The sequence below is a fragment of the Magnolia sinica genome, chromosome 16, assembly GCF_029962835.1.
Source record: "Magnolia sinica isolate HGM2019 chromosome 16, MsV1, whole genome shotgun sequence".
NCBI lineage: Eukaryota > Viridiplantae > Streptophyta > Magnoliopsida > Magnoliales > Magnoliaceae > Magnolia > Magnolia sinica.
Genome location: NC_080588.1, coordinates 10,368,694 through 10,386,299, shown reverse-complemented (window position 1 = coordinate 10,386,299; position 17,606 = coordinate 10,368,694). Strand labels below are relative to the sequence as shown.

General features: G+C 39.0%; 1 protein-coding gene across 1 annotated transcript; it reads left to right on the top strand.

Moving 5' to 3' along the window:
- The first annotated feature begins 3,311 nt into the window (after window positions 1-3,311).
- Window positions 3,312-17,575, top strand: LOC131229530 (PI-PLC X domain-containing protein At5g67130). The gene is made up of 8 exons (XM_058225519.1): window positions 3,312-3,530; window positions 3,734-3,856; window positions 7,310-7,447; window positions 7,905-8,003; window positions 12,305-12,608; window positions 15,277-15,500; window positions 15,823-15,909; window positions 17,502-17,575. Exons 1-8 carry the CDS (start codon window positions 3,432-3,434, stop codon window positions 17,535-17,537), a joined length of 1,110 nt encoding a protein of 369 aa, XP_058081502.1. The 5' UTR covers window positions 3,312-3,431; the 3' UTR covers window positions 17,538-17,575.
- The last annotated feature ends 31 nt before the right edge of the window (window positions 17,576-17,606 follow it).

Here is a 17,606-nt window from a genome sequence, read left to right as displayed (position 1 = left end):
GTGATTACAGTTTATTTAAGAGGCGATAGTGGATTGACACTTTTAATGTGAATAATTGCATATTTGAAGCATACATATAGGTAAGCAGAATTTTTGAGTTTGTGGTGGGGCAGATGTTTGCGAGCTAGACATGACTAAATCCAATCAATTAATGGTCTGTTTGTGTAGCCAAGGATATTCGGATTGAATGGATTGGGGTGGCTTGGATGGTTGGAACTACATTATGTATGTGGCCCTTCTCCAATTCTAACGATGGGATAAGAATGGCTCTGAGCGTTTTCACCGTAGTTGCTACCTTTACATGGAGGTTTTGACATATGCGGCGAATCGGCCGACCTCCAAAACGGCCATGTGTGTGGTAGCCGCTGAGTTTGTAATTTATTTAATATTGAATTTTTGAGCTGATAATTCTTAGTTAAAGCAAGAGATAAAAGTCTGATTAAACAATGGTTTGATTGGTGTTATATGAGTTGCTGTGACTATTACGTGTGGTAAACACACAATACCATATTTGTTGGTTCTTCTTTGAAGCGTCGCTCGAGCAGTTAAAGTGTGAAGATGACGCGGTTACAGCTCATGACGCTCTCTACTTCTACCATGGGGCCACCTTCATGCATGTATTCCATGTAAGTGGATTAGGTCCGACCCGTCAACACCGAAGACAGTTCTGCCATTACCATGGGACCACCTTCATGCATGTATTCTATGTCTATGCCGTCCATCTGTTTTACCATATCACTCTAGGTAATGAGATAAAAAATGAAGCAGATCAAAATCTCAGGTGGACTATACCGTAGGAAACAGTGGTGATTGAACGCTTGACCATTAAAAACTTCGTAAGGCCCACTGTAATATTTCGGTGATGTTTATTCTCCATCCAACCAGTTGATAAGGTCACACAAATCTAGATGAAGGGAAATAAAACAAATATCAGCTTGATTCAAACTTTTGTGGACCAAAATAAGTTTTTAATGGTTAGTCAGCACTGTTTCCTATGTTATGGTTATGGTTCACTTGAGATTTGAATCTAGTTAATTTTTGGGATCATGCTTAAAATGATATGAAAAAACGGATGGACGGCATGGATATAGGATATATGCATTAAGTTGGGCCCCACGGTAAGTCCCCCACCGATATTTTTAGGCCGGGGTCGCACCTAATCCGCTCCCATCTAAATAGCTGTGATTTTTAAGACACAAGCCAGTCATGATTTTTATGGGCGCGGAGTCGGTGAGTCCCGTGTAACCGCTTAGCGGGTGAGTCCCTGACCGTGGGACCCACCTTTATGTATGCTTTTGTATATCCACTCCGTTCATCAGTATTTCCAGATCATCTTAATACATTTTCCAAAATATGAAGCAGATCCAAATTTCAAATGGACCACACCACAGGAGACAGTGGTCATTAACCATTAAAAATGTCTCGTGTGCCATAACAGTTTTGGATCAAGCTGATATTTATTTTTTTCCCATAATCCAGTTATGTATGATCTTATCAACAGGTTGGATGGGGAGAAAACATTAAAGTGGACCATAGGAATTTTTTAATGGTGAGAGTTCAATGACCACTATTTCCTGTGGTGTGGTCCAATTGAGACCTATGTCTGCTTCATTTTTCTCACCGGTTCCTAAAATGAGTGGGAAAAACTGATGGACGGAATGGATATATAATACATAAATCAAGGTGGGTCCCACGTTCAGTTACTCACCTAATCCCTGCCCCCAAATTAATACATTCACGCCGCGGGTACGCAGATGTTTCGCTCCATGGTACATCCCCTGGGAAGAAAAGGATACGATAGATACGTCCCCGTCGTAGAATGCTAGAGCTCTTTTTCAACCTTACACATGGAGAGATGGCCTATTGGACGGTCCACCATGTGGGCTCTGCCATGGACAGAAATTGATTGAAAATCACACAAATTGGACAATCATCGCTTTACTTTTGCTTACCGAATCTCAAACCTTTGTTTTTCACCGTCAATTTGAAGACACTACCAATCGTATGTCTGTGATCATCCATTTGTATGAATCTTACATAAAAGGATATCTTTGTTATGGTCCACTGTTATGAACGGCTCCAATGAATCATCCCTCATTCCTTTGAATAGTTGAAGGGGAGATGTATCATATTCGGATAGAGACGACTTTATCAGATCTTTTCTCCATTTCCCTCTAAAATATCTTTATTTCACGTTCTCGAGCGATTTCCTTCCTATCAGTAATCAGACAGCAGAAACCGAGCTGATAGGAGTAATTATTTGATGCACTGGATGAGTATGGAGATTCATACACATGCACTCAGCTTTTGCATATGTTGTACACACCTACTTAAATCTAAACCGTCCAAATGGTATGATTCACTATGAACGGGATATGAACTCAAATATTGATTGATTGGACAACTATTTGTTGAATTTCGACCGTTGAATATCTTTCATTTTGCATCCATTAGATGTCCCATGGTTGATCAATTGAAATCTTCAAGCAGTTTGGATGTATGCCACGTGTATATTAGCCGACATGTTCCTATGGTTTCACCTTTTATCCAATAGGCCTGGAGGGAGTTAAGTCTCCTCTAGTTAGGCCATGCGGATGGATGGATGATCGAAACCGTTCAAGTGGTAGGTAATGTCATTGATAAAACATGGAAAACGTATGAGTTGTCAAGAGAGATTTTAACCGTTGAACATGCTTCTCAAAATACATCAAGGTGGACCCCACACGGTTAATGTAACAACCACTAACCTCTTACCCGGGTAACGTCTACTTCCTCCACTGTAATGTCTGTGTAACATCTACTCCATCCATTAGTTACTACAGCTCGTGTTAGGATGTGAACCCAAAATTCAGACAGATCAAAAACTCAAGTGGGCCACATCACAGGCAAAGGTGGATAGGACACTCACCATTCAGACCTTCTCAGGGCCCACCGTGATGTAAACATGTCATCTAACCCGTTCATAAGGTTTCTCCCTCCAGGATATAGGGAAAAGCCAAATACCATCCTGATCTATAAGTTAGGTAGGCCCCAGGAAGGTTTTGATGGTGGGTATCACATCTCCACGTTTTTCTTCTTTGTGGCCCACTTATATTTTAAATATGCCTAATTTTGGTGCCCCAATTACAAAATGATCTGGAGGAACTTTTTAACGGATTCGATTTCACAGAAAATCACGGTGGGCCCCACAAAAGTTTTGTTGCGCAGGCTCTCAAAATCATCGCCTCTCAATCGCTTACAGTAGTCCACGGACTACCAAATGCAGAGGATATCCCTCTGTCTCCTGTTTTTGCTCTAGATTTCTCAGTCATAGACCGTAAAAGCCCGATTCGTTTTTGTTCTTTCTTCCTTCCAAACCATTTCTACTTCTATTTCAAGAAAACCACCTCTCTCTCTCTCTCTCTCTCTCTCTCTCGTAATTACTAAAGAAAATGCAATTTTCTCAAATGGGTTTTTCGAGAAGCATGTTTTTCATAATCATTTCAGCAATTTTCCTTGTTGCTGATGCATGTTCCAACGGAGAATGCAAGGTTAGTCTTCCAAATACCTCTTCTTAGGGAGAATTGAAGTTTACAGCCACTCAAAACTGATTTACAAGTGGACCATTAGCTGTATGCAAATCAATCAAGTTGGGTGTGATTGTTCCTCCTTTTTTTTCTTTGTATCTCTAATACATTTTACATTTTTTTGAATTTAATTATCCGAATTTTTATTCAAGTCCATCGATTTGTAGCTTTTGGATGAATGCTCGTCGGATACTGATTGCGCAGCTGGATTGTATTGCTTCTCCTGCCTACAAGGATTTTCCGGCAACAGATGTGTGCGATCGACGGTCACAGACCAATTCAAGCTAGTGGTAATTATCTTCTGTATTTGATAGATTTAGACTACACTATGGAAATCTTGTGTATTTTCTATCGAGAATAAACTGAAAATATACAAGAGGAGATGACGTAGAATATGTGGGGGAATGACTTTATGATGGCCACTATCCAAATAAATCAGGCCCAAAGGCTTGAATTAGGGCAAAAACAGCTTAAACGTGAATTATAGCTATTACAGCCATAACTTTACATCCGGTTATCCGTTTGGCACATATGATATACATTGTTGTCGATGAGCTCTACACCTTGGTTAATGACACAAAGTTAAACGGTCTCAAAATAATGTCATAAAATTCAATAATTTTAGGTGTCAAATTAAAATTTTAAGTAAAAATTTACTATTTTTAGTAAGTATTATTATTATTATTATTATTATTATTATTATTATTATTTTGTTATTTTAAGGTTTTAAAAATCTGATTGTCATCCAAAGTCTTTATTTTAATCATCTAAGGGTTATTCATAAGTTTTAATGGAATCAAACTTTTTTATTTTTAGAATTCCAAGTCAAATAAGAATACAAGTACATCAAATAAGTTATAATAAGTATTTTTATTAATAATATCAGCTTTATCTCTCGTTTTATAAATGTTTCTCTCCTTGCGAATGTAAGGGCTATTCTTGAGAAGAAGATGATGATATCTTCTCTTTACCATGTATCTATAATTAATAATATCAACTTTATTTCTCCTTTATTTTGGAGTTTTCTCTTTTCTTGTGGATCTAAAGGTCACTCTTGAAAAGAAGATGGTGATATCTTATCTTTATCTATGCATCCATTTTTACTACAAATAGTAAGTTTTAGTTTGATTATAACTCTTCATCTGTTTTAATTTAGGAGTTAGGCACAACAAGAAAAATGTTTAAAAAAATTAGGAGAATAATGTAGTTAAGCCACATAGGACACTCACTATAGATATAAAATTTACTATTTATAGCAAGTTATAAAATTTATGAAATTTTAGTTATAATTTAATTCCTAAACTTATTCCAAATCTTGGTATCCCTATTTAAAGGATTGTAGACTCATTTATTTTATCTATTAATATTTAACAAATTTATTTCAACTTTCTAAAATTATTTCTAATTTCTATTTTTTCTCGTGGATTCGAGAAGTCTCAAATTACGTATGAGTTACTGTTAAAATTTCATGACCTAATCCAAAATTCACTAAAATAAGGGATGGACTCTTCTCATGCTCATCTTGGTGGTTTGACAAACATGATTAATTTTTTTTCCTTATATTCAATGGGATCCATTTGCTATGCTTAGCAATCTTCTTTGATATTGCATGCAGGACCTTGGTTGTTGGTGAGTTCTTTATTTTTGGGTGATGTGTAACATAAGAAAGGCTAATATGATGATGAAGAATTGCAATTCAAATAATTAGTTACCAAAAAGATTGCCCAAGTTTAAAATTAGGGGCGTGTTTGGATACATTGGAATCCATGGGTTATTATTGTTGTTGTTATTATTATTATTATTATTATTATTATTGAGAATGCAATGATCATCCAATAATAATTTGCCTTTTTATTGCAGAAATTTGAATTTCAAAAGTAGGTTTACATTTGTATAATTAAAAAAAATGTTAAATTTTAATTAATTAAACAATAAATAATCTTGTTTCTTATGCTAAAGAATTATGACAGTTGATAAGCGTAATGATTACTTTTTAACATCCATGTATCCAAGCAGCCTAATCCTCTTGTAAGTGAAAATTAATTTCCATTTTCGCATGAATTCAGTATATTTAAACACACCCTAACATTCGATATCCATAAATACGCACATCCCACCATTGGTGAACCATGTCCTGAAAAAGCTCTGTGATAGAACTTAGCGATATTGTCTACAAAGTGATGCTGCCAAAAGTGGGCCACAATCGGATTAGCCAATTGTTTGGTCCACATGGCCGGCCTTGTATGCCAATAACATCAAATTCCTATAAAATCATGTGGGGACTATTCTATGGGTTTTATTAATTATATCACTAAGGTTTGCTACAATACATTTTGAAGCACTGACAGGATTTTAGCCCTTGCATATGGGATCATTTTTAATGGGCCAAACCATTTAGAGGATATGTATCACTTTAAATGGTGGACAACTAGGCAATAAAAATTCTTAGATTACAATATTCAACTGTTCCTTTTCCACTAAATCTAAAAAGACTGAATAATTGAAGGGTTGAAATACTATTCATATCTCCTCCAATAATAAGGCTCTTCATATAAATGGCTCAAATCATTAGAAAGGACGTCCATTAGGTAGAGTCGCAATGTAACATGTTGGCATGTATTCTAGGAAACCTCTTCCTGCAATGGCTAGAAACCCAACATATCTTATTGGAATGAATAATGTTCGAAAACCAAGCGCAAACGGTGGTCAATAAATTTCTAAGTATATATATTGAAAAAAAAAAAAAAAAAAAACCCACAACCTCTACTTGTAAAATCAAGGCCCTACCACCATGTAAGATTCGTGTTATTAGGTATTTATTTTTATTTTAATTAATTAAAATTAACTGAAGTCTTAGACAAAAATAGGTTGTTGGACCAAACTACCATCAAAAACCAGTCTACATTTTAAAACATTGATTTGCAATTGCCTTGCATTGGTTAAGGGCTTGTTGGGTTGTTGAGGAATTTTGTTCCATTGATTTTTTATTTATGTTTTTTTATCTTTGTAAATATTCTCTGGAAATATCAAAATTTTATTTGGTTAAGCCTATGGAAATTCCTATTAGAAGTCTGAAATTTATTTAATTAGCCTGGTGAAGTCTTGGGAAAGTTTAAATTTTGTTTTTAAACATGTGTGGAAATCTAAGGCATTCATCAAGTGGGTCACATGATGCATGATGCATTGATATTGCATAAATTTCAGACTTCTCATGGGAAGTCTCAGGAAATTTGTTTAAATAGCATTGGGAAAATCTTGGGAAAGTTTAAAATTTGTTTTAAAACATGTGTGGGAGATCTAAGCCATCTATCCAGTGGGTTACAACTGTAACCAAAGGAAAACCGTTCTCATGGGAACTCTGAAATTTGATTACTCATCTCTTTCAAAAAATCTCTCATATGATGATGCTAAATGTTTGATCAATGGATCAAAAATTGATGGTCCATCTTTATTGTATTAGAAAAGGCCTAATAAGGTAGATGGAATTCACACATCCCATCCAGTCCACCTTTTGTCCTTCAAGTTCTATACCACACGTGAGACATGTGTGTCTCATGATCTGAACCGTTCATTTATCAAGGAAAACCATGAATTGTTCATAGGCCAAGAAAAGCAAAGCAATTAGACAATCCTGACCATCAAATAAATGGGTGATTAACATAACCCTTTATTTTATATAAACTACTAACAAAGCCATGATTTTATTTTTATTTTATTTATTTATTTATTTTTTATTGCAACAGAATAATTCACTGCCGTTCAACAAATATGCATTCCTGACCACACACAATGCTTATGCGATCGACGGTGAGCCATCACATACGGGAGTTCCTCGAGTTACATTCACCAATCAAGAGGACACTGTTACCCAGCAACTAAATGTAAGGTTATGATTTAAGCACGTGTTAAGTGAAGGGAGTTGATTCTACATCCGTGTCGGAGCCCTGTCTATCCACACTGACGCACGTGGCATTGTGGAACACATGTGTGAGATCTGATCCTTTCCTCAGATGGGCCGCACTGTTTAGGTCTTTCATAAGAAAATCAGCCCATTTTACACCTCAAGTGGGTCAACTCCGATCTGCCACACGTGTTACATATAGACACGTGTGTCTGTATGTGCGTGACATGACTCTACACGAGTGTTGAATTAGCCAGAATACATGTGGGATATTTGAGCCGTGCATCTGGTGTCCCCACGGCGGAAATGATCTGACCTAAAGTCAGGATACGTGTGGGATATTTTGAGCCGTGCATTTGGTTTCCTGAGTGGTCCATACATGTGTAGGTGTGATGAACTATTCGTGACACGTGTGAGCTATTTCCTTTTGATTTCAGAACGGGGTTCGGGCACTGATGCTGGATACATACGATTTCGAAGATGATGTATGGCTATGCCATTCCAACGGTGGAGAATGCCATTCTTATACTGCATTCGTAAGTATATTTTCCCAATAAACATCCATGCATCACAGACGTCTGATTGTTATAAGATGGTGTCCTAGGCCCACTTTAGAAAATTAGTGGATCGGATCAGGCAGGTAGCGTTGCCCACTGTGGACCTTTTTCTGATATTGATTAGAGACCGTCCATGTGCATTGAACACGCGATTTTTGTGTGTATGCACTGCTCACTAGCGTCCATATCAATCGATCAATCCAGACTACTAGGTTCATTTTGCATGTTGTGGCCCACCGTGTGAATATCACACCGATTGGATGATCCGATCCATCTATCAGCTGTCCCTTTTTTTGAAAGCCGTTCATTTTCCAACCAATGGATGAGATGCTTTCTCTTACAAAAATGATCATTCAGAACCATAAGCAATCTGTCATTGGCTTTCAACCAATACAGAGTCGATTACGTCTACACACACACACACACACACACACACTTAACCGTCCATTTATAAGAAATCTATTGAATGGTTGTAATTTTCCGATCAGTGTTATTTTTACATGGTAGCCCATGACATGCAATTTGGACCTAACAGACGGTTCAGATTAGTCGATTGGGTTCTCAGAGTTCCACAGCTAGGAGAACATTTTTCGTTGCCCGTGCTCCTAGTTGCATTTGGTCAATTCGACCGGCTGATCGATCGATCTAAACCGTCTATTCAGTCCAGAACACATTTTATGGTTTGAGTAAATATTAAACTGATTAGGATGATCTAATCCATCCATTATTTGTCCTTATTTTTTTAGCCATCCTTTTTCCAAGCCATGGATGGATTGGTAAGGATGGCTGTAACGCGCCAAAAATCGACACCCGAGTACGTAGATTCCGGTCCCGAGTTCCCAGGAGTTAATTTAATAAAATGCACATATGTTCTCATTAAGATTCAAATTTATTTCACACATAGATAATTAGAATTGCGCAATTCAGAAGCGAGACGGAGATAACAAGAATTCATAAATATAGAGTTAATGGTCAAAAATAAAATTCTGATATTGGTGATCGCATAAAATGGGGATTATATAAGTCACAATGAACATATAATAAAACGTATACATAAAGCACGACTTTAACATATACATGCACAAAATTAAGTAAACGAAAGAACTTCCAGTTTCGTTCAATGCTCTTGAGGTATCACGAAGAAAGTGTAAGCCGATTCAAGCCTATCCGCCGGAGCCCTCGCTAGTATTTGCATCAATAATATTGCCTGATTAGTGTTTTAAAACACCATCCTAGTTGGGAGTGGATATCTAACTTAGTGGTTCCATTAATTTTAAGTTACACGTGTTATCGACTCAATTAGCGCAGTTAATGATAAAGAAGACATTAAGCATTTCTCAAATACTCTTGTTAAGTATATGAATGAGATTATGAAATGATGCATGCACCTTTTAATTTCACAGGCGACTTCAACGCTTATTTCGCAAATCCCAGCACTCCCTCATCAATGACTCCAACGCCAAATCGCTACATCATATCTAATGCAATGCAATTGATACGTATGTTAGCCGAGTAATTATGAAGTTCCATTTATGCAGTATATTGACGAAGCTAGGATACCGACGTTATATCACGAGTCCTTATCCAAATTACGTAACTCATTGCCGCATATAGCGGTTCCTTACCAGTATCCCTTGATCCAACTTTAGGTATCGCCCGTTTATCTCACCAATTAACAATTTCAAAGGTATGCCATGATATCCAAAGGTATGAGGATCAACCCGGTATGGGTCATCACCCAAACACCAAGTATAATCACTCAGTTCTGAGGTGCGGGCTTGTTACATAAAACTAAAAATATATAAAAGAAAGGGTTCGTCACTTAATTCCATTCACACTTGGGTTGTTCGAACGGTTCTTTGGCACGGAACCATCAATCTGGTAATTTAACAGGGCTATTCGAACAATGACCTATTACCTCTATTAGTGCTCACTGGTCACTATGGGGAGGCTCGTCACCTCACCGTAGGCCAACAGCTCGGACACGGTGTCACATACCACCATGCCCGACTCATGAGTATTAGGGGGATCATATTGCACCAACGGTTATGAATAGATCATCCATTGGGAACATGGTATCCTAAATTCAATTTAGTCGTGTCATACATTGTGAATATATATGATTAGTCGGCTAGTAGACTAATTTGATTGACCTTGGAGAACCCTGACGCAACCGGCATTAGGTGTAAGCATCCCTTGTAGTCCAGCTACTGTCGGTCGTTCGTGTTCATCTGGGTTGATTAAACAAGCCTAGGGTGGTCGACCTAACTAGGGCCATTACTTGGTTTAGATAATTTACCGACTGACCCAACATTGTAAGCAACTAAGCATCACTACGAACTTAGCAATTCGCCATGCCGTCAACATAGATTCAATGACACAACCACATAGACATTTTATTAAACATGAGATCATGTATAGAACGCCCATCTAATCACCTAAGCATTTTATTAAACATACGAGTCTCTTTGGAATAATACATGCACTAGAGCATTTAATCAAACATGTAAGTATCAACAAATTAATACATCTAATCAAGCATTCAACTAAATATGTGAGCATCATTAGAATAACACATTTAATCACCTGAGCATTTTATCAAACATGTAAGCATTTATAAACAATCAATGACACATATTGCAATCAAACTCGAAATATAGACATGCTAGCTATTTACAAACCGTTTACCACAAGACATCATTAATTGAGACCCTCAAGGGTCAATAAAAAGCAACCTAGAAATAATGGTCCGCACCTTTGCAATGATTCGCCCGACTCAAAGCGCTCATAGGATTAGGGATTTAGGAAAAATCATAAATTTTTATACAAACACCAATAACTATGTGAGATTCATGCAATTCATCCTAAAAAAAATTATAGTTTGGGAAGTAGGTTTGTTTCTTACCTCCCAATCGCGAATGAGGTGGATTCGGCGGAGGAAAATGATTGAGGCTAGGGCTTTGATTAGAGGAAACCGATGAAGAGAAGCACTAAAGCCTCCTTACTCCTCTCACTCTTCTCTTCTTCTTTCTCTTTCTCTTTCTCTTTTTCTCTCATTTGACAAATGCAAATTCGTATGGGGGAGAGGGGGTGCCCAAATGAGGGCTTTATATAGTGTCAGATGTTGCACAAATGGCCCCAATGACCATTTATTCATTATACTAACCCTAGAGGGGGTTATTTCCAACCAATGAGACTCACTGAGAGGTGTAAGAGTCAATCCAAGACATGATAAGTGTCCCAATAGGTAATCTATATTTGGACACAACCATTTGATGATCGGGCTTGTCGATTAACCGGGAAGGCCCTAACTTAGATCGACGGTCATCGATGATCAATCGGGGCCGTGACTATACGGATATGTGTGGAGAGATATCTTTAGTCGGTACCTCAAATTTGGCCATGAACCGACAATTCGAAAGTTACAACTTCGCAAAAGAATAAAGGGGTTAGTTTCACTTAAGTTTCAGATTTTTATCTAATATATTCACACAACTCAAGTACTCCCTTTGTGAGTTCAAGTTGAACAATTCGAGACGCGATATCGGCTTAATGTCCTGCGATGGACGCCAATCCCAATACGATAAACATATTTCTATAACATCGGGTTTAGTGGCCCACTAATGAGTGGTTTAGAGCTTATTTGGATAATTAGAGCATTTCTGGAATGAATTGGGTATCGAGATTTTTTTTGTGTGATGATTAAGGTTTGGATTAGCTAAGTTCATAGTGTGACCAATTCGCAACTAGTGGAAATTCATTGATAATCACCCTAAACCATCGGTTCTTATGCTGGTCGAGTAATTGCGTCAATTTGGTTCATTAATTAAGATTTGACTCGTAATTGTCTCGACTTTAGATAATTTTTTTATTTAGTTGTGGTCGTCTTGATTAGTCAGTGGTAAGTTGACTAGATTTGGGCCCTATGTGAACAAATCACATGGCTAAACTTGGTATTTAAGTGATCGGCCGGATTCGTTGACTTCTTATAGTTGATTAATCGAATTTGTGCGGTTCTTTACTGGCACCATTCGTGTTATAGGTTTACTTCGAGCATCAAGAACCAATAAGCGATAACGTAGGCTAGTTATATTGAAAGTTTTCAAAGATTTTTGAAAATTTAAAATAGTAAAAAAATTCAAGACGTTACAGTGGCATAACAAGTGACTCTTTAAAATCATAAGCAATCTATGGTGGGCCCCATCAAATAGATCGATAGAATTGTTGATTGGACCGATTTTCTTGTAAGTGATCCTGACCGTTCATATTGAAATGAATAGGAACCAGCTTTGGATACATTGAAAGAAATAGAAGCGTTTCTATCAGCGAATCCAACGGAAATCGTTACATTGATCTTAGAAGACTATGTACAAGCTCCCAATGGACTGACCAAAGTTTTCAACGATTCGGGTTTGTCTAAATACTGGTTTCCCATGTCCAACATGCCGCTGAACGGTCAGGATTGGCCTCTGGTTAGTGACATGGTCGCTAAAAATCAACGGCTGCTTGTGTTTACTTCTATCAAATCCAAGGAACAAACTGAAGGAATCGCTTATCAGTGGAATTATATGGTCGAAAATCAATGTAAGTGGTCGATTTCTTTTCTTTCAACCGTTTGGATTGATGAATGTGCATGCGATACATCAATGCTAACCGTCCAGATCATGCGCTATTTGGACTAGTCGTTAAGGTTATCTGATCATCTTGAATTATGTGATATACTCGATCCAGTACAGTGCCTAGAGTTTGGACGGTCTGGATTGGTTTATATACATGCCTCGTCAATGTGGATGAGTTGCCACTGTACAGTAAATGGCAGCAAACGCACACCAATTCTATTCGTTAATCGCCGTAAGCTACTGTGCTACCGGGGAGATGTGGGGCCCATTTGATGAATGAATAAAATCCAACCCTTCCTTTATATGAGCCATCACATTTTACACTTAGGACCCAAAAATCAGGATTATATGTGAATACGGTGGGCCACAATACAGGAAAAAATTTGGGAGAGAGCATTCACCTTTGATTTACATTTAGGGCCCACAGTATCGTACATATAAAATCCAATCAATTAAGACACTTAATCTGACCTGGATGAAGGTTCAATCTGAAAATCCGGCGGTTTTGAAATTCATATGGGCCTCTGTTGTAAATAAAGGGTGAATGTTCCTTCTCACAATTTTCGGTGTGTGGTCCACTTGAATGATTTATCAGGATGAATTTTCAATAACAGGAAATTCTATATATATTATTCATCGAATGGATGGATTGGATGACCTTTATAAATCACACGGGCCCCACATCTTTTTAGTACCACCGTAAGCTTATGGTGGTCCTCTTTTACACCGGTTAAGTGTGCACGAACCGAGCTAGCTGGATTCGACTCGGATCAAAGCTGAGTTTGAGCAGAGTCGAGCTGATTTTTTGAGTTCCAAAATGAGTGCGAGCCAAATTCGAGTTGGCCCAGCTCAACTGGACTCGGATCGAACCCAACTCGAATTGAACTCGAATCGAACTAGTTCGATGACTCCGTTACTTTGATATTGATGTTGCTCGCCAAGTGTTTGATGAGATGACCGAACAAAGTGTGGTTGGTGGCAAGAATGGTATGTATATGAAACTAATACCATTTTTTTCTTGATTTTTATGTTGCTTAGAAGGTGTTAAAATACCTGTAAAACCATTGCTGCTGTCTTAAATACAGTAAGATTTTGAAGGTGCAGTCCAGGTGTTTGTGAAAATGCTGAAAATGCTGCATGGGCGAACTCGGCTCAAACTAGCCCAAGTCGTTGACCAAACCAAGCCGAGCTGGCTAGTTAGGCTCGAGGACTGAGCCGAGCCGAGCTGGCCAGTCAAGCTTGAGGACCGAACCGAGCTGAGTTCGAGCTGAGGCCAACTCGACTTGGTTCGACTCGATGTACACCCCTACACTGGTACCACTCGACCCCTTTTAAGGGTCTGGTGTTCCCCTGCATATAAAGGTGTACACGAGTTGAATCGAGTCGAGCTTGGCACATCTCGACTCGGCTCGGCCACTTGCTGACCCCGACTTGAACTCAGCTCGGCTCGGTTCGGTCAGCAGCTCGGGCCAGTCCGAGCAGAGTTTGAGCCAAGATAGAGTTGAGTTCGCCTGTGGAGCATTTTTCACAAACACCTGGATTGCACCTTTAAAATCTCACAGTGTGTAAAACAGTAGCAGTGGTTTTACAGGTATTTCTTCAAACACCTTGTAAGCAACATAAAAATCAAGTTTTTTTTTTTTTCTTTTTAAAGGGTATTTGTACGGATCCGGATCCATGGGAAGAAAAACTTTAATGGTTGAAATGAGGGCGTGAATTGTTAGTTACCTTGCATACAACAAATTCCTCTGGCCAGAAGTTACCTTGCATTTCTCAGGCTCACCTTCTCCGTCATTTCACATACTTACCTTCCTTGCCACCAGCCACATTTCATTGAGTCATTTCATCAAACACTTGATGAGCAACATCAATATCAAAGTAACCAAGTCATCGAACTGGTTTGATCCGAGTTTGATTTGAGTTGGGTTCGATCCGAGTCAAGTTGAGCTCTGGCAAGCTTGAACTTGGTTTGAAAATTTTTCAAGCTCAAAAAATCAGCTCGACTCAGGTCGAACTCAATTTCAAACCGAGTTGACTCGAGCTTTTTCGAGTCAAGTCGAGCGAGCTAACCGAGCTAACTTTGCTCGTGTACAGCCCTACCAATGATTTGGGTCACCTGGACCGTTGATTCCCCCAAAATAATAGTCCTTGAGTTGGAGACTCCAGATGCAATTCCAACGCCACGGAACATCCCAGATGCATGGGTAAAAGTGGACCGTTCATGCCAAGACCCGGTATGTTTGAGCTAAGGGTAAAAGCCCACATGGGTTGGGCCTAGAGAAGCCTTTTAAGACCCAATAACTCATCAAAAGCTTTCTTTAAAGGTCCAAACCAGAACATCTCGGTGGGCCAAGCATGGCATAAACCTAAGTCCAGCCCCATCATGGCTTATGTAAGCCCATGTTAGAAATGCTAGAAATGACTCATTAATCAGATCAATGGACTCAGGCATCAGGTGGGGCCCATGTTTTAGTGATCATTTGTTTGTCACGTCCCATCGTGGATAATCCATGCCTCCAAAGTCTTCTCTAGAGGACAATCTTAACCGCTTGATTTGTGTCCCACATATAAACAATTAAGAACAAAAATACAATAATGGTACAAGTTCAACTAAAAATACTCAATTTTCACAGATGGAAATGGTGGAATGAATGCTGGAAGTTGCCCGAACCGGGCCGAATCGGCGCCTCTCACCGATACAAGTAAATCTCTTGTTTTAGTGAATTACTTTCAATCTATACCAATCAAGCAACTCGCATGTGGACATAATTCGGCGGACCTCATCAACATGCTCCACACGTGCTATGGTGCGGCCGCCAATCGTTGGGCCAATTTTGTCGCCGTTGATTACTACAAGGTACGCGATATGTGGGCCGTCGAATATTACAATTACAATGTATGCAATATGTGGATGATGTTCATTACGGGGTGTAGGTGGGCCTAGGTTTGTGGGCCGTTTATGGGTCTTATGGGCCCAGATGGTGAATGATGGGATGGGCTGAAACAGATCAGATCGAGGGTGCACGATCATGCGTACTCCTCTCACGTGCTAGTGAAAAATGTTCATTATGAGCTATGCTGTTGGGCTTGGACTTCCTGAGGATTGAAGGGATGGAGAGGGTATTTTGGTAATTATGGAGGATTTCAGGGGTATTGAGGTCTTTTCGTTTTGAATGCAGAGGAGCGAGGGAGGAGGATCATTTCAAGCAGTGGACACGCTTAATGGGAAGCTTTTGTGCGGCTGCGATGACGTCCATGCATGTGTTGTAAGATTTTCACATTGGGTTTCTACCATACACACCAAACTCACGGTCAGATGATCGTGATGTGTGGTTTACTTGCTTGCTAGAGGTGTAGATATGGCTGGGGTGGCCCACCCTGGGTGATCCAACGGCCACGATGGTGTACACTTAAAACGTACTTTTGAGTGTATACGTTACAAGGTTTGCTGATTCCACACGTGTTGTAGCCCTGCCCATCCACACGGAGGAACATGGGTCTCATGGAGCACGTGTGACTGATCAGATCGTCTAACATGTGCGCCACACCATGAATGGACCATTTGTCAAAAATCGTACCGATCAGATGATCTGAGCCATTGCTTTTCTTCGGTGTTTCTGGCCGAATGCAACTTTCTGCTCCTTTTGTTTTGTACTGTCTGCTGTAGACCACCAATCAGATGGTTTGGATCGAATATAAAGTGGGTTTTCAAACCATGATCCATCCATGATACGGTCAACATGGTGGACGGTCCAGATCCACCTTCCAAACTACGGAAGCGGATTGCGTGGTGTGCCACGTACACACCACCCACCTCCGTGATGTGTCGTCGTCATCAAGTTTTGTGGCCCCCACCATGATGTATGTGTTATATCCACACCGTCCATCCATTTTGGGAGATCAGTTTATGGGACAAAAAGAATATGGGGATCCAAAACTCATGTAGCCCACACCACATAAAGCGATGAAGACAGTGATACCAACCGTTCAAACCTTCTTAAGGCCCACCATGATGTTTATTTGCCACCCAACATTTTCATAAGGTCACACAAACGCGGGTGAAGTTAAAACACAAATATTATCTTGATCCAAAACTTCCGTGGCCCAAAGAAGTTTTCAATGGTAGGTGTTCAATTCCCACTGCTTTCTGTCGTGTGGTCCACTTGAGATTTAATATCCTGCCTCATTTTTATCTAATTCCATAAAATGATCTCAAAAAATGGATAGACGGTGTGGATATAACACATACATCATGGTAGGAACCACAAGGGATAGATTGTTATGAAATACAGCGTCGTATATCAAACTTCACTTGCCACGATGTATGGGAACATTTATTAATTTGAACGGGACCTTGAGAGCTTGAATCCATGTTGGTTTGTACCACTATAAAATCTTGTGGTGATCGACTCTTCAAACATACATATGGCATAGTTATAAAGCAATCCAGACTGTCCAAATCGCTGACCCAAATGTAAATGTGGATGGAGCAAAACTGAAAGATTATGCTGAGAAAACAAGATCAACCATCTAATTATTCTTTTCCTTCAAATTTGGACCACTCACTATTTTACTTTGACCATCCATTTGATAGCCATGAATTGGATGGTTAGGATTATTCGATTAGTGTGTTTAGATATATGGTCTATCATCTACAAGGGGACCACAATATAGATGGTCTAGACAGCTATACAAGAGTGCCACATGTGAGGAGAATGAGTCACTGTCATTTTTATAATGGTATAAAGCTAATCACCATCATTTGTAACGGTGCAAAACTAGCACAGTAGTCCGGCCCTACAACAGAAACGAAAGAGAAAATTCTAACAGGGTTTGTTTTCATGTGTTTTCAATGCAGCCTGGATCTACCTCAGGAGCATGCACTCCTCCATAAGTAGAAAGAAGAGGATATGACAACAAAAAAATAAATAATATCAACGGCTACAATATATATATATATATA